The 22,940-nt window shown below is 42.2% G+C and overlaps 1 protein-coding gene across 2 annotated transcripts in view; it reads left to right on the top strand.

The window, feature by feature from the left end:
* Positions 1-2,428: 2,428 nt before the first annotated feature.
* The window catches only part of CALB1 (calbindin 1), a 36,455-nt gene continuing 15,943 nt past the window's right edge, over positions 2,429-22,940 (top strand). The window contains exons 1-4 of one of the 2 annotated variants that reach the window (XM_061607123.1): positions 2,429-2,481; positions 3,958-4,075; positions 4,630-4,706; positions 11,794-11,868. In XM_061607123.1, coding sequence (XP_061463107.1) covers positions 2,455-2,481; positions 3,958-4,075; positions 4,630-4,706; positions 11,794-11,868 — 297 coding nt within the window. In that variant the 5' untranslated portion in view covers positions 2,429-2,454. Of the gene's footprint in view, positions 2,482-3,889; positions 4,076-4,629; positions 4,707-11,793; positions 11,869-22,940 lie in introns of those variants that run through there. The other variant, XM_061607132.1, reaches the window with a different exon arrangement.

Raw genomic sequence — 22,940 nt, 5'->3', positions numbered from 1 at the left:
ATATTAAAACAAAACACCTTTAAAAACATTTTTTTTAAAAAAAACACCTTCAAAAATATCTTAAAAAGCAGTTGCATTACAGATGCAGACTAGGATAAGGTCTCTACTTATAAGGCTTTTTGAAAGAGGAAGGTCTTCAGTAGGTGCCAAAAAGATAACAGAGATATTGCCTATCTAATATTTAAGGGGAGGGAATTCCTAAGGGTAGGTGCAACTACACTAAAGGTCTGTTTCCTTTGTTGTGCAGAATGGATCTCCTGAGAAGATGACATCTGCAGGAGGCCCACACCTGCAGAGTGCAGTGATAGCCTGGGTATATAAGGGCTAAGACGGCTTTTCAGGTATCCTGGTCCCAAGCTGTATAGGGCTTTGTACACAAAAACCAGAAACTTGAACTTGGCCCGGTAGCTAATGGGCAGCCTGTGCAATTCTTTCACCAGCGGAATGATATGTTGGCGATACCCTGCCTCAGTGAGCAGTCACACCATTGCATTTTGCACCAGCTGCAGCTTCTGGACCAACCTAAGGGGCAGCCCCACATAGAGCTCATTATAGTAATCCAGTCTGGAGGTTACCAGTGCATGGACAACAGTGGTCAGGCTATGCCAGTCTAGAAATGGCTGCAGCTGTTTTACCAGTTGAAGCTGGTAAAAGGCACTCCTAGTCACTGAGGTCACCTGGGCCTCTAGCAACAAAGATGGATCCAGGAGCACCCCTAGACTATGAACCTGCTCTTTCAGAGGGAGTATGACCCCATCCAAATCAGATAACTGACCAATTATCCAAACTCGAGAACCACCAACACACCTCCGTCTTGCTAGGATTCAGAGTCAGTTTATTGGCCCTCATCCAATCCACCACTGAGCCCAGGCAGGGCTAGCACAGCCTCTCCCGATTCAGATGTTACAGAGAAATAGAGCTGGGTATAATCAGTGTACTGCTGACACCTCGCCCTATATCTCCTGATAACCACTCCCAAAGGCCTCATATACATGTTAAACAGCATGGGGGACAAGATGGTACCCTGCGGCACCCCACAGCACAACTGTCAGGGGACTGAAAGACAATCACCCAATGCTATTCTCTGAGAGCGACCCTGGAGATAGGATCGGAACCACTGTAAAAGTGTCTTCAATAGCCTTCTCACCAGCCTAGAAGGATACCACAGTCAATGTTATCAAAAGCCACTGAGAGATCAAGTAATAATAACAGGGTCACACTCCCCTGCCCTTCTCTCAAAAAAGGTCATCCATCAGGGCGACCAAGCACTATTCAGTCCCATTGCTTCCTTTTATCATGTGTTGTTCATTTTATGGTACACATAGGTATCAGTCTTGAGTTCCCCTACTTCAGAAATCAGTCTGAGAATGTGTACACAAGTTCATGAGTTTTCTGTATTAATGAATTCAATATAACTGCTCCTTCCAGGTTCTACATTTCCAGCGCAGCAACCATGAGCACAAGGGAATCCTTGAGGTATTTCCCTGTTGCTCGTGAAGCCTTTGAACCCCCTCCCATCACTGTCCCTTTGTTTGGAGATGGCAAGGATGATATTACCTTTTTGTCCCTTGAAAAGTACACAGAGCTGAAGGAGGAAGTTGGAAAAAATGACACTTTCCTTCTTCCTCTTACAGCTCTATTTGCTTTTCAAGACTCATATTAGTTCTACTGGATCTGTCTTTTACTGAGATCGCTTGTAAAAACTTCTCTCTCTCTATTAGGGGCAGAGCTGATCTCAGGGAGAGAATGAGTGGTGTCCACAGCACTCAGTCTAAAATCCAGATATGACCACAAGCCTATAAAGACTGGCAACCCCTTTTCTACACTTATGACCAGTAACAGATATTAGAATTCCTTATCTGCTATTAATATCCATAGAAGAGTGGGAGGAAATCAAAACCGCCTTTCACTGCCTTAGTTACGAGCACTAAAAAGTGGTTAAAATGTGTTTAAAAATAGCTAATATGCATTTAGTTGCTTCAAATATGCACTTTAATTTTGTACAGGTGTTAGTCAGAGCTGTCAAATATAATTGGGAATATAAAGATGAGATGTAGAAAGCACCAAGATAAGATTTAATAATTACTTAGCAATTGTGCACACGGTTTTCCTTGATGTGTTGATAGCACAAAATTCATCAAGATGTTCTCTAAAACAAACTACCCCTTTTAATTAATGCAATCTTCTCATATTCTCCACAGACCTTTTTGTTAGCCAATGCATACCTGCTTCTGCTTTCATCTTATGAAATGTTAACAGTCCTTGTCCACATCTAATCATCCACATCAACGTATTACTTGCAATATCAACTATTTCAAGGAAGAGTGTGGCCAACTAATTTCTTGCCACAGTTTGAACAGTCGGCTAAATCTACCAGAGAGTTGGGGAAAGGGAGGATTCTGCTTCATGTGCTATTGGAAGTTGTCTAACAGGGTAACCTTTGAAAGGACAAAGATGAATGGTGTTCAATGTAGCACTAAGGTGAATGTTCCGGCAAAGCAAGGATATATCCTTCTGCAGTGGAATGTTTGCCCTCTCTCCTTTCCCCATGCACCCCCTAAATCTGTTTTGAATGGTGCAGGGTCTGTGGGGGGAGGGAGGGGATGCAGGAAAGTCCCATTTCGCTATCAGTAATCCTTGCATGTACACAGCTATTTAGCTGAATACCATCCTAACAGTTTATACTACATCACTGTGTGGGTCGTGAAATATTATTAAGAAGTGAAAAAAGTGTGCGCCAGTGAAAGTAGAACATACCTACCAATGAAAATGGTGGCCGACAGCACAATTTTTTAAATTAGATATATAGTTCACCTAGACATGAAGGCTTAGTGTGGGTAAATCTCTATTATTATTGTTATTATTATTATTATTATTATTATTATTATTATTATTATTATTATTATTATTATTATTATTATTATTAGAATTGGAATTGGAATTAAAATTAAAATTAAAATTAGAATTTGTTTCCTGCCCTTCACCCAAAGAACCCAGGGCAGGTTACAACAGTTTTAAAACACATAATTAAAAGGTTAAAAGCAAGCTAAACAACATCACAAAAAATTGGGTGGGTCCTAAAAATAATAGCTCTGCATTGTGGGCCACTGTTACTCCAGTTTTACAAATAAAGAGTTGATCTGCCTAAGAACTCACAGAGTCTTCAAGCATAGACAAAAGTATTATATAAACCATGGAGAAGTATATCATGGCTAATAAATAATAATAATAATAAATTGATTATTTCTTTTTAAAATTTATATCCCGCACCTTCCTCCAGAGGAACCCATGATGGCTATATGGAACCTCCAGGTTCAGTGGCAGTATACCATTAATTCAACTTGTGGGGGTACAACCTCAGCAAGAGATACTGTCTTGATATTCTGTGCCAAGCAGGATGTTAGTCAGGGTCAGCGGTAGCCAAAATGGTGCCTTACAGATGTTGTCCAACTACAACCCCCATCATCCTTGACCAGTGGCCATGCTGGCTGAGGCAGATGCGAGTCAGAGTTCAACAACATCTGGGGAGTGCCATCTTGGCCACCCCTAGTCTAGCTGGACCTTTGGTCTACACGAGCAGGTAAAAGGGAAAGGGAAAAAATGAATTGGGCGATGCTTATCCTTTTCCATCCCACAATCCCATCACTTTTGTAAACACTTTTTGGATCCCTAGTGGCGGGGGCAAACTCCTGGCCAGTCCCTTGGGGGAAAGCTCAGGAGGGAAAGCCTACCTTTATAAAAGCCTTTTATGGACGGAATAGAGCAAACGAGGTGGCACGATATGCAAAGAGGGAGCAGAAGGGAGGGAGAGCCCTGGGGGCGTGGCTCGGCGGGGAGAGAACCCGATAAAAAGAGAGCGCTCGGCTGAGAGCGCGAGGAGGACTAGCCGGGGCGGAGAGTCAGCACTAAGGACAGCGACACCCCCAGCCGCAACAGCCGCCGCTTTTTATTCTCCAGCGCTCTCTCCCGACGCACCTCCCGAAGGGACGCGCCATGGCCGCGGAGACTTACCTGCAAGAAGTGGCGATCTCAGCAAGCCAGTTTTTCGAGATCTGGCGTCATTACGACTCCGATGGTGACTCCTCTCCCCGCCCTTCTTCTAACGTGCCCTACCTTGGAACCAACCCGGGGGAGGGAGGGGATCTGTGGGCCGAGCGACCCAAAGCGAGGCAGGGAGCGGGCCAAAGCGAGGGGGAAAGATTCCTTCCTCCACCTCTCTTCCGCCAGCAGGAAACTTTGCCCCGCGCAAGCCAGAACTTTTGCCTGTAAACTGGACTGACGCGGGAAAAAAACACAAACATTTACGAACCCGGCCCTTGGAATGGGGCTATGGACCATCCTCAGCCCAGCGCCCCCCTTCTCTCTGGGTGCCTGGGACTGTCCCTGCTCGGGCCTCCAACATCCAAAATTCAAGCGTCTCCAATAAATAAATTATAAATAGCCTAGAATAAACGCGATGTGCCTTTCTCGGGGAGAGGGATGAAACTTAAGGAAACTCCTTGAAAAGCACCGCTGTTTTTCAATGCCCAAATGCCCCCCACCTACCCACCCACCCCAAAGCTGGTAAGAGAGAGTGCGCTGCACGTCGACCGCTGTAACAGCGATGCTCTCCCGCTCTTTGTGTTACAGGCAATGGGTACATGGATGGAAAGGAGCTGCAGGATTTTATCCAGGAGTTGCAGCAGGCACGAAAAAAAGCAGGCTTGGTAGGTTCAGTTTTCTTTTCCCTCCTCGCTGCTTAATCTCGATTTAACGAAGACATCTCTCCAGGTGAACTCCAGTAAATGGGTGACTTCTGTCTCAATCTGGTCCCATCCCTATAATGTAAACTGCAGGTGAATGTGACCTAGCGAATCTCCAGGGAATAGAGATTTTGGAAAATCTGGGTGATGGAAGCTAGATAACAAACAAAGTTTCTTGTGTTATTCCTCTTCTGTAATGGAGCAAACTACCTTTGAGGTGATTTATTATAAGAGTTCTCAAAACTGGATGTGCAAAAATTGGCAAAGGAACAATTGTTTGTTTGCTTCAATGGATTTCCCACCCCAATGGTTAAGAAAATATTCAAAATTAGCTGGATGCATCGTTAATATGTTGGCTGACATACATTTCTGCCCCTTGGTGGCCAATAAACAGATCTGCAGATTAGTGCTAACTATCTGTAACTAGATATTATATATTAGTTTGGCTTTAGGGTATCAGAATCTAAGCACAGACCAGGACTTTCAGACTGGTGCAGGTGACAAAAATATTTCCTTGAAAAGAATGGGAGGAGGGTTAAAATGGTAATGTGTAGGTGTATTATTTGGAGTTAAAGGTGGGAGATGTTCAGGAATTTTAAGCAGAGTTTTTAAATGATGTAAAACATCTCAGTTGATGTTCTTATTTAAAAAAAGAAAAATCTTTTAGAAAAATATCAGTTCAAAATGAAGAAAGACTTGTTAATTAATGAATATATCATCAAAAGAAAAATAACTAAATAAATAATTGAGAATTGGACTAAAACATATGTTCCAAATACAATGAAAATCCAATTAAGATAGCTCAGCTTTGAAAGATATTCATTGTCCCTTGACACAAGGCTGTAGTTATTGAGTGGTATCTGACTAATTCATACTCAGTCTGGTTGAAATCAATGAACTTAAGTTAATTATAACTAACTTCTTCATTGATTTCAACCAGTCTGAGTTTGACTGATGTTGTATATTACCAGTATATGCATTTGTAACATATTTACACAGTTCCTATGATTATTCCAATTTTATAAATACATTTCAGCTGTTCTTCAATAATTGTTAACTGCATAACTGAAAGTTTGAGTCTATATACAAGTTTACAATTTATGTGTATATAGTTTATATGTATACAGGTCATGCAGTTTCTAGATAATAATACAAAAATGGTACTTTAGCATCATAAAATGTGTTTATGATTCCTATCAAAGACCTGAAAAGTGAGGCAATAATGGATTTATTATAACTGTCATTATTTTGCAAATTAAGTAGTGGGTGGTCCCTGTCATATACTTTTTTGCTGTTGTGTCTTCCATACTGTATTCACTCTTGGCTTTGCAATATCAGTCACTGTAAGGCTATCCATAAGGGGGGGGGGGAAACAGATTAATACTTAATTTTTTTTTTTCAAAGTAACCTCTGTTAAATCTACTCCCTGTTTAATAAATTGTAAGTTCAATTGAAAATATTGCATTTTTTTAAAAAAAAAATCTTTCCATTTTTTCTCTGTTTGAAATTGGTGGCAGACTCCTACTTAAAAAATAAGAGCACTCTCAAAGTGATATACAAAATCCCTGTAGGCACATTCTAGTGTTCCACCCACAGTGTCATTTATGCCTTTTTATAGAATCTGCCTGTGTGTCTCCTGCTGAGGATTGATTTCAATACTCAGGTGTTCTTGTTCAGTTTCCCATTGACATTGCTTGTGGACAAGAGTATTTCTGGAATCTTCTGAAAAGAATAGCACCAAACTTAAGGTCTCTCATTGGGTCATCATCCCTGAAGTCTTTTGTTGCATGCCAGCCCATTAGCAGTTTCAAATCTAAGCCGATTCATGGATTTTAAGTCTTATGTCCCAAACAGGCACCTCCCTAGTTCCCATATCTTCTCTCACGGGATACAGTTTCTGTACCTTTGAATTTCATGTCCTTTTCCAGAAGAGAGGTGTGGTGAAATTAACCAATGTTCTAAGCAGTTTTTGTGGTTGTGCCATTATTTTTTCACACGTGCACCAAATCTTCTATTTACTTTGCATTTCAGAAAGTTTATCTTTCCTCTGATGAGAATACTCAATGCGTCTTTTACAACTTAATTGTTAATCTTATCAGCCCTGCATATTTTTCTATATTTCCAGTTTCTAAAAAGACATCTTAATTCTCTCCCCCCCCCCTCAATATTCACACCTTTGTAAGAGATTTGGCTTAACCTAAATTATGCTTTGGCATAGACTTGGTGTGTAGGATTAAAGGGTGAAAATGGATACTCCTCTGTAGGATATGCAATTTATGATCTTTGGGCCCTCCAAAAGTTTCCCCCTGGAAAAATTATTTTCCTTCCCAACTCCTGACCCCTAGGCTGTTACTGTTCTATGTATGTTTCCCTGGGAGTAAGTCTCATTGATTTTAGTGGACTTTATTTCTGAACCAACAGTCATAGGATTGAACTGTATGTATACTACAGGAAAATGTTTAAGCAGGTCTAAAAAATCTATATAGTTAATCTTCTATGTCCCAAGTTTACCTGACAGATAAATTCTGGAAATGCATTGCTTTGGGCATAATCTTGCTGAATATTCCCAGGAACAATCTGCAGTGACTTGTGGGGACAATCTGTCTAAAGACTTGCTTTCAGTTGTGGTTTAAACCTAACAAATGCCCAGTAAATGAAGAATGAACACAGCAGCTAAGTAACAAGAGTTGCTGCTTTATCATTAACTAGTTGTACCTCAAGATACAATTTTCATTATGCTTCACTCCAGCCTTACTCATGCATTCAAAGAATGTTTGGGGAAATTAAGTGTAGAGCAGGTGTGGGAGTGTAAACACCAGCCCTGCTGACTCCAGCCCTGCCAACTCCAGCCCTGACCTTCCCATGTTGGGCAAAAAGCCTTAAAGGGGATTCTTCATGCATTCGGTTGAACACACTTAGAATCCTTCCTGAAATTTGCTGCCCTGGGCTCCTGCTGGAAGGAAGGGCGGGATATAAATCAAATAATAGATAGATAGATAGATAGATAGATAGATAGATAGATAGATAGATAGATAGATAGATAGATAGATAGATAGATAGATAGATAGATAGATAGATAGATAGATAGATAGATCCTGGCTGCTTAGGGTTCCTGGTCTTGGGAAGGATTCTTGGCATGTTTAGCCAAACAAATGAAGAATCCTCCTGTCAGGCCTTTGAGCTCAGTACGTGATGATCAGGGTGGAGGCCGCAGAGAACTTGGGGGCAGAGTTGGTGCACATGATCCAGCAGCCCCTCCAAATTTTTGTTCCCCCTCACACTCTTTGAACCCCTGCACAGGGATTTACTTCCTCTGAGATATGGATGCTTGCACTCCATTTTGGGTCCTTCGAAATGGTAAGAGTTGTAGAGGTCCCATTTTCCCCATTTTGCTGTATTTGCTTGACTTTCCAGTACAAGGCATCTAAGGTTACAAGTGCGCATTTGTTGGGGGGAGGGAGACACATTAAAGACTCAAAGTACTCACTATGGAACTGGGAAATAGATCATAGTGAAGTGTGTATTGGTCAGGGATTCATTATTCATCGTGAATAAGATCTAAGAACATATTGCAGCAGCATCTGTAGATGCCTTCCACAATTGTGCTAATATTATGCCTCCCAGTAACAAGCTTTTTCACTTCATTATCTTTGAGAATACAGCATTTTTTGTTTTCACTGCACATTTAACCCCCAGCTATTCATTCGAATCGCTAGTGTGGATTTTTGATTGAAAAATGGCACTGAAGTCAATGATGAAGAAGATCCAGCAGCTTAATCCTATGCAAGCTTTCTCAGAAGGAAGGTCTCTGTGAACTCAATGGGACCTACTTCTGAATCAACATGCATAGATTCAGGCTGAACAAGCAATGACACCCAATTGACAAAGAAGTACAGTAGGGCCCCGCTTTACGGTGCTTCACTTTACAGCGATTCGCTAATACAGGTCTCATTTAGACACAATTAGACTGAAGACCCACTCATACGGTGCTTGTTCCGCTTTTATGGCGGTTTTCAAGCATCGCGCGCCATTCTATTCAATGAGTTCCACTTTACAGCAGTTTTCGCTTTATAGCGGGGGTCCAGAACGTAACCCACTGTATAAGTGGGGCCCTCCTGTACTGTCTTTGCATGCATATACACCATACCTTTAAAGCATATTAAAAGCACACCCGAATCCAGGGAACTATCGTTTACCCCTCATAGAGTTGCAGTTTCCAGCATCCTTAACAAACTACGGTTCCTGGGATTCTTGGGGAGGGGGTGCTTTAAAAGCTATGGTGCCTATGCAGCCTTTGATACATGATTTCTCTCTTTTTTTGTACAACTAAAGGAAAAGCTTCTCATAGCTAGGGTGAAAATGAGAACTGAAAGGTTTTGTTTAGTAAACTAGAAAAAACACACCACATTTTAAATTAAATTTGTAGTGTGGATGATAACACACACACACTTATTTATTTATTAAATATGTCTGAGATGATCAGCAGTCATATGCAAATGTAAAGCTAGAACAAATTTTGAACATTTACTGTAACATGTACACTAACAATTAAAATGATGGTGTTTTATGAGTTATGAAAAATATATTTTAGAAACTTCATATCTTCTTTATACATACATACTTATTTGGAAACAAAGTATTAATCATCTGTGTGTCAGAGAGAAAGAGATATTGTGTGTTTAAACTAGCGAGTTTTAATTTTTGTAAGGAAGAGCAGCCATTCTGAGGCAGGTGAAACAGTCAGTGAAAAACCTCTACCTTTGGCTGTTTTGCACATTTTATCAAGTCTGTTTGCAACCATTGTTTTCCCAATCTCCTGGTGCTTTTTGTTTTTATTTTTACAAGAAATGCCTTCTTCATTGTTGACTCTAATTAATCAGGGATCATGTCCAGACCATGATGACCTCATGGGCCATGTAGTTAATTACATTTTACCATGTGAAAATTTCGCTGAAGACATAATAATAATAATAAAATTTAATTTATGTGTCGCCTATCTGGCCGATGGCCACTCTAGGCGACGTACATATAGTACAATGCAGCAAAATACAATAAAATAAAATACAATATAACAATATAAATTAAGATAACAACAATACAGGGTAGGAGGCATTTCAATCATAAGAACATTAAGCTTCCCCAGAAGTCCCAAAAGCCTGTTGAAAAAGCCAGGTCTTTAAGGCCTTGCGGAACATATTCAGGGAAGAGGCGTGCCGAAGATCTTGTGGGAGGGAGTTCCAGAGGGTGGGGGCCGCCACTGAAAAGGCCTTCTCTCTAGTTCCCGCCAACCTAGCTAATTTGGTTGGCGGGATTGAGAGAAGGCCTTGTGTGGCCGATCTTGTCAGGCGGCATAATTGGTGGCGTTGTAGGCGCTCCTTTAGATAAACTGGGCCGAGACCGTATAGGGATTTAAAGGTTAATACCAACACCTTGAATTGGGCCCGGAAAACAACTGGAAGCCAGTGTAGATCGAACAACACTGGCGTGATGTGGTCCCGGCGACGACTGTTTGTAAGTAGTCGAGCCGCCGCATTTTGTATAAGTTGTAGTTTCCGGACCATTTTCAAGGGTAACCCCACGTAGAGCGTATTACAGTAATCTAATCGTGAGGTGACCAGGGCATGTACTACCAGTGGGAGCTGATGAACAGGAAGGTAGGGTTGCAGCCTACGTATAAGGTGTAGTTGATACCAAGCTGCCCGGCTCACTGCTGAAATCTGAGCCTCCATGGACAGCTTGGAATCAAGTACAACCCCGAGGCTGCGGACCTGGTCCTTCAGGGGTAAACTCACCCCATTGAACTTCAGGTCAACAGTTCCCAACCTTCTCTTGTCCCCCACGAGTAGTACCTCGGTCTTGTCGGGGTTCAGCTTCAGCCTATTCCTTCCCATCCATCCACTCACGGACTCCAGGCACTTGGACAAGGTCTCCACAGCCAACTCTGGTGAAGATTTAAACGAGAGATAGAGCTGAGTGTCATCCGCATATTGGTGACACTGCAACCCAAATCTCCTGATGATTGCCCCCAGCGGCTTCATATAGATGTTAAATAGCATGGGAGAGAGGATAGAACCCTGTGGCACACCACAATTTAGAGGCCAAGGGTCTGAAACCTCCTCCCCCAATGCCACCTGTTGGTACCTGTCAGAGAGAAAGGAACGGAACCACCGTAATACAGTGCCTCCAATTCCCAATCCCTCCAAGCGATCTAAAAGGATACTGTGGTCAACAGTATCAAAAGCCGCTGAAAGGTCAAGGAGGACAAGAAAGATGAATTCTCCCCTATCTAATGCCCTCCTCATATCATCTACCAGAGCGACCAAGGCTGTTTCAGTTCCGTGACAATGTACCCTTCCTGCTGCCCTCACTCTGAATGGAGAGGAAAAAGGGAATCCACCTCCATAAACCATTTAGGGCAGAATGCAGATGGAGACGAACATTCAGATGAGGATGTGTATTCCGATATGAATCCAAATGCACATCCATATCCATATCCATATTCTGTCCCAACTAGTCAATTAGGCAGGACTGAAGGAGAGCTGACCTGGTTGCCTCAGCAACATGAATGTGCCCCCCTCTTCACACCCTTTTGCAAAGAGATACAAAAATCACCTAAAAGGAGGCACCTTTAAATTGTGTAAATGGTAGGAAAACACAAGAATCAATGTTTTTGCATTCATTGCATCATAAATAAAAGAAGACTAGGTCTGTTTTTATATTTGTATGTTCATAATTTTACATTCAAAGAGAAGTTTGGAAAATGTGAAAGAAGAAATGTTGCAGTTCACTGGTTAGTTTCTGAGCAGTTCATGCCTTGAAAACACATGCCTTTAGGCTCAGGAAATCATTAGATGTGACAGAACTAGCAGGATAGCTTCTTAATGAATTATGTGACTCACTATTTTTAAAAAAATGATTTAGAGCACAACCTACTGGGAAGTTCTCCAATAAAACCATTCATTTACAGTATGTGGAATTTGTGTTGGAATAGATTGTGCCCTTGGCTCCTATTTGGACTTTAGGTAATAATCACTGTACTGTACTTTTGCAGGACCTAACCCCAGAAATGAAAACATTTGTGGACCAGTTTTCGCAGAGTTCTGATGGAAAAATAGGAATAGTAGAGGTAAGCTAGCTGGTTTATTTAATGGCATTTAATGAATTTGTTTATGCCTGTTGGTCAAAGCTCTGCAATGATACGAACCTGTCTGTAAATATCTGTATTATTTTACCTTGATGTTTCTCGGAAAGCTGCTTTCTTCATTTTATTATTTTTTATTATGAAATGTATGAAATTATCTTCATTTTACTAGGAAAACATTTGGCTGTTTCCATTCTGAAGTTATCCATGAAAAAACAAGGCAGTTCTCAATGGCATGTGAACCTGGGACTGTTGTTGTTGTTGTTGTTAAAATATCCCCTAATACAGATAAAATCCATGGCTCTGATCTATCTGTATGAGCACCTTAGCTGCATGGACCTACTTGCCATTCAGGAAAGTTGGAAATCTCACACTAAGAGCACTGGGATGTATTACTTTTTCTCTAGCAACTAAGTGTTGGTGTGAGCCGAGCTGGCAGCACAAGCTTTCTGTATTGGATCAGTGCTTACCATTCCTCATCAGTGATGGCAACCAGGCACACAGAGTTCCAGAAGCTTGGATGAAACTGGTCTTTAGCACCAGTTTTATATGCATGATTGCCAGTCCAACATGGCTGCCTGCTTCCCCATATGCATTGCTCTATGAAGATCAGAGAGCATCTCTTTTTAAGAAATCTAAATGGCTGAAAATGTTGAAATACTTAAATAATACTTTAGCTTGAGATTTCCTAAAACTGATTTTTCAATGGAATCCTCCATAGCAAAGATGCTAGACTTTTTTGAGTAGACTTGCTTGACTCAAACAGTGATAAAAAAGATGGTCTTGTCTATTTTCGGAGTTTGCTGCATACTGCTCAGTAGGACCTAAATATGCTAAGGATCGGCTGGATCATGGCCAATGTGTTGGATATGGCTTTGTACATCAGCTTCAGCCATTGATTGGTGATATAATATTCTTTTTAAAAGCTTTTGAAGCTGAATGATAGAAAACAGATGTTGTTTTACAAACTAGTTTATCTTGATCTAGAAATTTGCTACTGTTATTTAAAGTATCTGTGATAAAACAATCATCACTTCAGAAATATGCTAGTCATCACAATAGTAAGCAAGAAATGAGAGTTCTGCGCTCTAATTTTTCTCCAATAGCTCATCACTTGAGACTGATCAAAACATATAAGATCTAATCTTGAACATTGTGATTGCCCTATTAAAAGCACTGAATGCTTTCAACAGTCATTGCTGTCAATAAGTAAGGGTGATAGATACCAAGAAGCTGGTTGCTGACATTAATCTGAATATTAGAATAGCCTTTCAATGAGAACTATGATCTAAGCTATAATGCACAAAAATGTGGGATAGAAAGTTATCAATAAATGTGAACTTTTGTCTGAGTAAACATGCATAGAATCAGGCTTCACAAGAGTTGTGCATGTACAATACAATTATCAAATTCACAGAACTATGTATTTATTTTTATTGATTCAACTGTGAATTGTGAATCCAAACGTTCAAGGCAGAGTCATATATTTATACAGATACAAAAGGAGATAGCTAAGCCCCATCCATTAAAAAAATATCACGGGAACTAGAAAGGAAAGAGGAGAGGATTATATGAAAGACAGAAGAAGTGAATCCTCAGGCAACAGAAAACACCCCCTTATTCCAGCTCCTTTGCTTCTCCCCTCCTCCCAATTGGTACAGTGGTCCATGCCGAGACTGCTTTATCTGGGGTGGCTCAGGACTTCATGGCCTCCATGACAACCATGGGGCTGTCTCAGGTTGTTACCGGCCCAACGCATGTGTCGGGACATACTCTTGATTTGATCTTCGCCACTGGGCATGGAGATGGTGATCTGGTGGTTGGGGATTTGTCATCTACCCCATTGTCATGGACAGATCACCGCTTGCTGAAGTTTAGGCTCACAGCGACCCTTTCCCTCTGCAAGGGTGGGGGAACTATTAAATTGGTCCGCCCCCGGAGACTAATGGATCCTGAGGGTTTCCAAAGGGCTCTGGGGGATTTTCCGACTGAGAAGACTGGCGCTCCTGTCGAAGCCCTGGTTGGATTGTGGAATACGGAGCTGACCTGGGCGGTTGACACGATCACTCCCATGCGCCCCCTCCTATGTAGAGCTCATACAGCTCCATGGTATACCGTGGAGCTGAGAGTGATGAATCAAGAGAGGAGGAGGCTTGAGTGCAGATGGAGGCGAACTCCTGACGAATGCAATTATGCTTTGGTAAGTGCTTCTTCTAAGCGGCATATAGTAGCGGTGAGGGCAGCAAAAAAGAGATATTTTGCTGCCACAATTAAGGCATCTCTCTCCCGCCCGGCGGAGCTCTTTAAAATTGTACGAGGGCTTTTACATTCTGGCCCTCGGGATATTATGGATTCATCTGTAGCCCGCTGTGATGAGTTCGCGAGGCACTTCCAGGATAAGATCGCATGCATTCGCCGGGACTTAGACTCCAATGTTATGACAGTGAATTCCAACGAAGCATCCAGAACGCGGTCTTGTCCTTATTTATTGGATGAGTTTCAGTCTGTACAGCTTGAGGATGTTGACAAGATCCTTGGACTGGTGCGGGCGACCACATCTGTTCTGGACCCTTGCCCCTCTTGGCTGGTGAAAGCTGGCAGGACCGGAACCGCCGGCTGGGCCAAGGAGATAATAAACGCCTCTTTGAGAGAGGGAGTGGTCCCTGACTGCCTAAAAGAGGCGGTAGTGAGACCACTCCTGAAGAAATCCTCCTTGGACCCAGATAACCTGAACAACTATAGACCTGTGGCGAATGTTCCGTTCTTGGGCAAGGTACTGGAACGGGTGGTTGCCGGCCAGCTCCAGGGGCTCTTGGATGACACTGATTATCTTGATCCATTTCAATCCGGTTTTAGGCCCGGTTTTGGCACCGAAACAGCCTTGGTCGCCCTGTACGATGACCTTTGTCGGGAGAGGGACAGGGGGAGTGTGACTCTGTTGATTCTCCTTGATCTCTCAGCTGCTTTTGATACCATCGACCATGGTATCCTTCTGGGAAGACTCACGGAGTTGGGAGTTGGGGGTACTGCTTGGCAGTGGCTCCGCTCCTACTTGGTGGGTCGCCACCAGAAGGTTGTGCTTGGGGAACATTGCTCGATACCCTGGACTCTCTATTGTGGAGTCCCGCAGGGATCGGTACTGTCCCCCATGCTTTTCAACATCTACATGAAGCCGCTGGGTGCGGTCATCAGGAGTTTTGGGCTGTGTTGTCATCAGTACGCTGATGACACGCAGCTCTATTTCTCCTTTTCATCCTCCTCAGGTGAGGCTGTTAACGTGCTAAACCTTTGCCTGACCGCGATAATGGACTGGATGGGAGCTAACAGACTGAAGCTCAATCCAGACAAGACTGAGACGCTGTTGGTGAGTGCCTTCTCTGCTCAGATGGTGGATGTTCATCCTGTTCTTGATGGGGTTACACTCCCCTTGAAGGAACAGGTTCGTAGCTTGGGAGTTCTTTTCGATCCTTCCCTGTCTCTTGAGGCCCAGGTGGTCTCGGTGGCACGGAATGCTTTTTACCATCTTCGATTGGTAGCCCAGCTACGTCCCTATCTGGACAGTGACGACCTCGCTTCAGTTGTTCATGCTCTGGTAACTTCTAGATTGGACTACTGCAACGCGCTCTACGTGGGGCTGCCCTTGAAGACTGTTCGGAAACTACAGCTAGTCCAGAATGCAGCGGCCAGATTGTTGACGCGGACCAGAAGGTCCGCTCATATAACACCTGTTCTGGCCCGTCTGCACTGGCTTCCTATTTGTTTCCGGGCTAGATTCAAAGTGCTGGTTTTGACCTATAAAGCCCTACACGGCATGGGACCGCAATACCTGGTGGAACGCCTCTCCCAATATGAACCTACCCGTACACTACGCTCAACATCTAAGGCCCTCCTCCGAGTACCATCCCATCGAGAGGCTCGGAGGGTGATGACTAGAACCAGGGCCTTTTCAGTAGTGGCCCCCGAACTGTAGAACAGTCTCCTTGATGAGGTGCGCCTGGCACCGACGCTACTATCTTTTCGGCGCCAGGTGAAAACCTTTTTATACTCCCAGGCATTTTAAAGTGTATTTTAAACAGCATTTCCGTATTTTGGATGTTGTTTGGTTCGTTATTGTTTTTTATTATTATTATTATTTATTGTATTTATTGTATTTATATATTGTGCTTGTTTTTATCTTTTTGTACACCGCCCAGAGAGCCTTCGGGCTTAGGGCGGTATATAAATTAAACTAAATAAATAAATAAATAAATAAATAAAATAAATAACATAGCACCACCACCACCACCATCATCATTATCATCATCATCATGTTAGGAATTGCTAAACATGACTAATCCCTGATTTGTAATCACTGTAATGGAAGATTCAATCTTGTAACTATACAATCCTATACATACTTACCTGGGAGCAAGTTCCATTGAAATAAGTAGGGTTTGCTTCTGAGCAGACATGTCTAGGCTTGAATTTATTTATTTATTTACTTATTTCTGTGCCACTCAATCAACTGAGCTCTTCACAGTTTAAAACCCTCAAAATACAAACACTACTAAAAACAATCAATATATAACAGCAGCACCAGCACAACATTAATTTTAAAAAACAACATAGACCATGCAACAGCATAAAATCAGGAAGCAGCACTTAAAAACCACTTCTTTAGGAGTAAATCCTACTGAACTCAGTGGGTCTTACCTCCAAGAAAGGACTGGGATGTAGGATTGTCTGATCATTAGTTAAACCATCAGCTAATCCTTCAGTGATCAATAGAAAATGAGACTGGCATGATTCATACTTCAAATTTTACAGACATAGTTCAAATCACGTAGAGCCTTGAAAGTACTGTAGCTTTGAATGCTGTAGTAGAAGGGTTTTTGTGTGTGTGCAGCTTTCTTCTAATTTAAAGGAGCATTTAAGAAGGCAGGCTAGTTCACCTCTCACTTTCTCTTATTATTCTCCCCCTCAAAGGTAGCCCACAAGATCTTCTGTTTTCAAAATATAAGTAGTCTTGTGGGAAGATCTTTTGAAATAATTAAAAGGCAACCTGAAAAGTGCTGCTGAAGGGAGATTCTCCAGGCATCTTCAGGAGCGTGCATTAGTGTGGTATATTCCTGAGCTTTTATCCACTGCCCTAGGGCTAATGTGTAGAATTTGACAAGTCACTTGTTCTTCTGAAAGGTCCCCCTCCCAACACTCCAGCTTATTTGTTCAGTCACTGGTTTCCAGACTGCAGTCATTCCATGTTTGAATGATTTAAGAGCAGTTTCTACTAGGGAAAGGTGGATGGGTAATAGGGGAAGGGTTATTATGTTGGAAATTTCAAGTCTTCCCCCCCCATGTTTTTTTGTTTTAAAAGTGTGTGTGTGTGATCTAGCTCATCTATCGATCTTTCTATCTGGCTGTCTATCTATATGCAAACTAGGAATTCACTTAGTAAAATCAATATAAGAAAGTGAAAGAAAAACCAGTTTCATTAAAGAAGAGAATGAATTCCTCTCTAGAAATGACAAACTCTCTCCTATCACTCCTAAAGGAAACCATGAATAATCCATCAGTAATCCATGCAGCCTATCTGGTGCTCAGCAGCCCTGCTGCTTTTCAGTTGCAGGTAGGCCACATTCACACCATACATTTATTCCCCTATTTGTCCTCTTTAAACGGTCATTGCTTCCCTCAAAGAATCCTGGGAAGGGTAGTTTCTGAAGGAGACACTCTATTCCCCTCATAGAGCTATAATAAGAGGGACTAACTGTTAAACCACTCTGAGAATTGTAGCTCTGTGAGGGGAATAACAGCTCTCAGTATCCTTCACAAACTACCCTTCCCAGGATTCTTTGGGGCAAGCGACGACTGTTTAACGTCAAATAATAATGGAAAAATGTATAGTGTGAATGTGGCCCTAGACAGCAAAACCATGAGGTTTATTGAGGTCCTACTAGACTGTCATAAGGGATGAGAATATGTATCCTGATTTTTGCTGCCTCCTGGGACTGCAAAAATGGGTGACAAGTTGTTTATTATTATTATTAAATTTTTATATTATTGTTATTATTATTATTAGTTGCTTTTCTTCATAAAAACAAACCGAGAGCAAAGTACAATAAAAAGATTAAAACCAAATTAAAACTAACACAACTAAAAAGTAAAAAAAAACAATACATGGATAGTACATGCCCTGGTCACCTCTCGTTTAGACTACTGCAATGCACTCTACATAGGGTTACCCTTGAAAACGGTCCGGAAATTACAACTTATACAAAATGCTGCGGCTCGACTACTTACAAATTGTCGCCGCCGGGAACACATCACTCCAGTGTTATTCGATCTACACTGGCTTCCAGTTATTTTCCGGGCTCAATTCAAGGTGTTGGTACTAACCTTTAAATCCGTACACGGTTTCGGACCAGTTTACCTGATGGAGCGCCTCCAGCGTCACCAATTATGCCGCCCGACAAGATCAGCCACTCAGGGCCTTCTCTCAGTCCCACCAACTAAAACAGCTAGGTTGGTGGGGACTAGAGAGAGGGCATTTTCAGTGGCGGCCCCCACTCTCTGGAACTCCCTCCCATACGATCTTCGGCATGCCCCTTCCCTGAATGTATTCCGCAAAGCCTTGAAGACCTGGCTTTTCAGACAGGCCTTCGGGACTTCCGGGGAGGGTTAATTTTCAGGACTAATTGCCTATTACTCTGAACTGTTATCATTTCTATTTATAGTTTCCTTGTTATATTGTATTTATGTGTATTTTATTGTGCTGCATTTACTGCAACTGATTTGTACGTCGCCTAGAGTGGCCATTGGCCAGATAGGCGACACATAAATTAAATTATTATTATTATTATTAAGATGAAAGAACAACCCAACCCCTAAGATACATGTGTAGATTTATTCTATCTGGGGTTTGTTGTTATGTGCTTCCAAGTCGACTACGACTTATGGCGACCCTATGAATCAGTGACCTCCAAGAGTATCTGTCATGAACCACCCTGTTCAGATCTTGTACATTCAGGTCTGTGGCTTCCTTTATGGAACTATCTATACATAATATAGGAAGCTGCTTTCTACCATGTGACTACTTATCCATCTAGTCAAATACTGCCTACCCTGACTGGCAGCAGCTCAGGCAGAGGTCTTTTTCAATCACCAACCACTTAGAATCATACAATTGTAGAGGTGGGAGGGGCCTACAAGGCCATCGAGTCCAAGCCCTCGCTCTATGCAGGAATCCAAATTAAAGCATCCCCGACAGGTGGTCATCCAGCTGCCTCTTGAATGCTTCCACTGATGGAAAGCCCACCACCTCTCTAGACAATTGGTTCCATAGTTGGACCCCTTTAACACAATCCTTTAAAACTGGATATACTTTTAAGGAAGGGCTGTACCTCAGTAGTAGAGCAACTGCTTTGCATTCAAAAGGCCCCAGGTTCAATTTCAGGTGTCTCCAGATAGGGCTGGGGAAGATGCTGCCTGAAACCCTGGAGAGCGGCTGCTAGTCAGTGTGGACAATACTGAGCTAGATGGACGAAGGATCGAACGTGGTATAAGGCAGCTTACTATATTGCTATGTACTGAGGATTGAACCAGCAACCATCTGCATTCAAAGCTTGTGCTGTACCTCTGTGCTAGATCCACATCCAATAATTTGCTGATCTGGATGTTTGCATTAGAACCTGAATTCTGCTCTTTTAGCAGTCTTCTTTGGGTAATATTGATTAACTTTTGTGTGTGTCAGAAACATAAGCAAGTGCAGTTCACAATAGTCAATTAATAAGGGTCAGAATTGTTCTGTTCATTCACCAGTATAGTCCACTCACCATTTTGAATCTATGCTGGGACAGACACTGCTCTGGAGTGTTGTCTAAATTTGTATATTTGTTAGCAGAGAACAGCAATGGTCTGAAATGTGTGTGTGCCACTGTGTGCATTTACCTAAGAAAGCAGGCTTTTACCCTGCATTGAGATCACTGAGACTCAAGACTTAGTAGAATAAGAAAAGCTACTTTATTTATAAAAATACATAGTAGATAGAAAGGCATACCTAGTTCTAACTAACTAACTAGGAGGTGCAACGCCCAGGCTTGGGAGTTGCCCTCATGGCTCAGGAGAGAGAGAGCAGAGGCAAGGTGGCTTCTCCCTCTCGGACAGTCAGAGAAGAGAAGAGAAGGAAAGGGCGGAAGGAGGAGGGGCAGATAAGCTTCCCTAAGACATATCAGTCTGACGGAAGGAAGTCAGTCAGAGCATCACAGGTAAAGGTAATCAAGCCTATCCATCTGGAGGACCCTAACTCTATCTCCCTTCTGGAACATAAACAAAAGAACAAAACAGGAGTTGCTCTTGCCCCACTTCCAACATGGAGCAGACCCAGGACCTGAAAGCTTTTGGACCTCCAATAGCACAGTAGCTGGGTATGCCATATATGTCTTGAATACTCGGAGGCATACCAAACAGCCAAAGATTGGTGATATAGTGGAAGTTCTGAAGGCATATTGTGATTCCGATTAATTTTCAGGGCTAGCCCTACAATTTCTTAGAGGAAGGCAGCAGATGTTAAAGGGTGGGGAGTGGACAGAGCTGTGTGTGCAGTATAGGATGCTGTCCCATTGCCAATATCCAAGTAAGATTCAAATGTCAGTCTGGTCAGTTTTGTAAATGCAGTGGAGTGGGAGCGGGATGTAACTTGCTTCAGGCAGCAAAATGCATTGAGCTGGACCTGGCCAGACTTGTATCCAGAACTGCGACAGGATGTTGTTGTCACTTCCCCCATTTACCAGATCAGAAGATTCAAGCCATACAAAGCATCATCTCTTGTCACGCTAAGACTTGAGCCATACTGATTCCACAATCCACTCAAATTTTGGCTGTGCCAAAACTTTCCACAGTAATTCAACCCAATCAGTTATCTATGAAACATACAGAGTTTTTTTTTAGAAAGTTAAAATTCACTGAGACAAAATAACATGTTGAATGATATGCAGGGCTATAAAGGCAATATTTATTTTGGGTTATGCTAAGGCCTTGTGAAACTGATTCCAAGAACTATGGCTATTATATTTCGGCTGCAATTTTGAGCCACAGCTTGGTAAGGAGGGGAATATCTGTCCTCTCAAGTAAATGACAGAACACGTATTAAAAGTCTCTCCAGAAAATGCTGGAAACTGAAGTTTGTCCTTTATAAAATTACCTAGTTTTTTTAAATAGCTATTTCTAAAGCTGCTTCCTTCATGAAGGCAAAATTGTGCATAATGCATCAAGTTCCAATTGCTACATTTTAGTATATAATTACACAGGTTGTGAGAGACATAACGATAGATGACTTCATTTAAAGGGTTTGTCATCTATATTCATGTGTCGTTGAACACTGTGCAGTTTCTACATGAGAATACATGCATAACACTACACTTGAGCATAAGCCCCGTTAAACTCGGCAGAACATCTATCTATCTATCTATCTATCTATCTATCTATCTATCTATCTATCTATCTATCTATCTATCTATCTATCTATCTATCTATCTATCTATCTATCTATCTATCTGTCTGTCTGTCTGTCTGTCTGTCTGTCTGTCTGTCTGTCTATCTACATCATCCATCTATCCATCTATCTAATCCCAGAGTGGGGAACCTTCGGCACTCCAGAAGTTGATGAACTACAACTCCCATAATTTCTGGCCATTTGCCATGCTTGTTAGGGCTGATGGGAGTTGTAGTTCAGCAAATATCTGGTGGGCCAAAGGCTCCCCACACCTGATCTAATCCAATGAACTATATCCTATGGGTGCCTCACAAATAAAATATAAGTAAACACAGGAACATTCTTTTTTTTAAATATGCATAGCTCATCTGTCCTATGCAGAAAGAATTTGGGCTGCAAAGGCTACTTAAAATCATGTTTATGTACAAGGTTAAGAATGCACTGTAAAAGGCAGGCATGTTTTAGATGTCTTCTGAAGCTTCTGTGCCAGTTCCAGATTTTGGGGACCCTTGGGTAAGATGCTTCCAGTGATCCCCCCTCTCCTTTTCACTGCTATGGCTGGCCACTAGGTTACCTGTCCATCTGGGCCAATAGGTGCCACCTCCCAGAGACAGAACAATGTGTGCAGAGGTTGCTGCTCCTTCTCCTCTCCCCTTTCACTATTTGCTCTTTCAGCGAGGGCAGGAGAACAGGAAGAAACAACAAGGTGGAGCAGCATCAGGGCCAGGAGACTCCAGGGATTGGCAGCCAGAGTCCCTACTGCAGGATGGGGAACCTGTGACCTGCCCAGTGTGGTTGGACTCCAACTCCCATCATCCCTGGTCATTGGCCATACTTGGTGGTACTGATTGAGAATTGGAGCGGCAACATCTGGAGGGTCACAGGTTCCCCATCCCTACTGGGTATAGGGCTTAGGAGGTGGCCAGTGATGTCAAGCTCTGATAGCTGGGGGGGGGGGCTTCCACTGTTCTGTTCTTGCTAAAATGATACAGAAAACAGATATTTTCAGTGGTGACTCCCCAACTGTGAAATGCTGTCCGTAAGGAAGCTCGCCTGGCATAAAGATTGTTATTGTTTAGATATCAGGCAGAGACATTTCCTGTCCTTCCAGGCTTTTGGCTTTATGTGAGGTGATTTATGGCCTGGTTTTGGTATTCATAATTTAATGGGGCAGGGAAGGATATTTTTCTTTTGTGGTGGTGGTAGATAAACACTTTCAGCATTTGTAGGTTTTTATTGGGTTTTGTCTATTTTATGGGGGGGTGAAAAAATGAAAAAATGCCACCTACTCCCCATCCCTGTTTGCTAGCAGCATCCTTTGAAATACAGAAAGTTTGGCCTTGATTGAAAATGTCCTCAGAAAGTCGTTAGACAAAGTGATGTATTGAGTGGAAGGATTCTGAGTCAGCTTATGAATAAGAGCCCATTGATTTTACTAAAATATTGGTTTCCCAGTCTAATCTGAATAAAATATTTCAAATTCCAGTGCACCAGGAGAATGTAACTTCAAGTTGCTAGAATGGTAATTTGCCTGAAACCTCATGTGAAAAACTGGCATCCATCTCAAGTGTTCTTTTAGGATAAAGCA

Source organism: Rhineura floridana, chromosome 1 (genome assembly GCF_030035675.1).
Source record: "Rhineura floridana isolate rRhiFlo1 chromosome 1, rRhiFlo1.hap2, whole genome shotgun sequence".
In the NCBI taxonomy this organism is placed as follows: Eukaryota; Metazoa; Chordata; class Lepidosauria; order Squamata; family Rhineuridae; genus Rhineura; species Rhineura floridana.
Note: the sequence above shows the minus strand (reverse complement) of the source record. Positions and strands in the feature narration are given on the sequence as shown.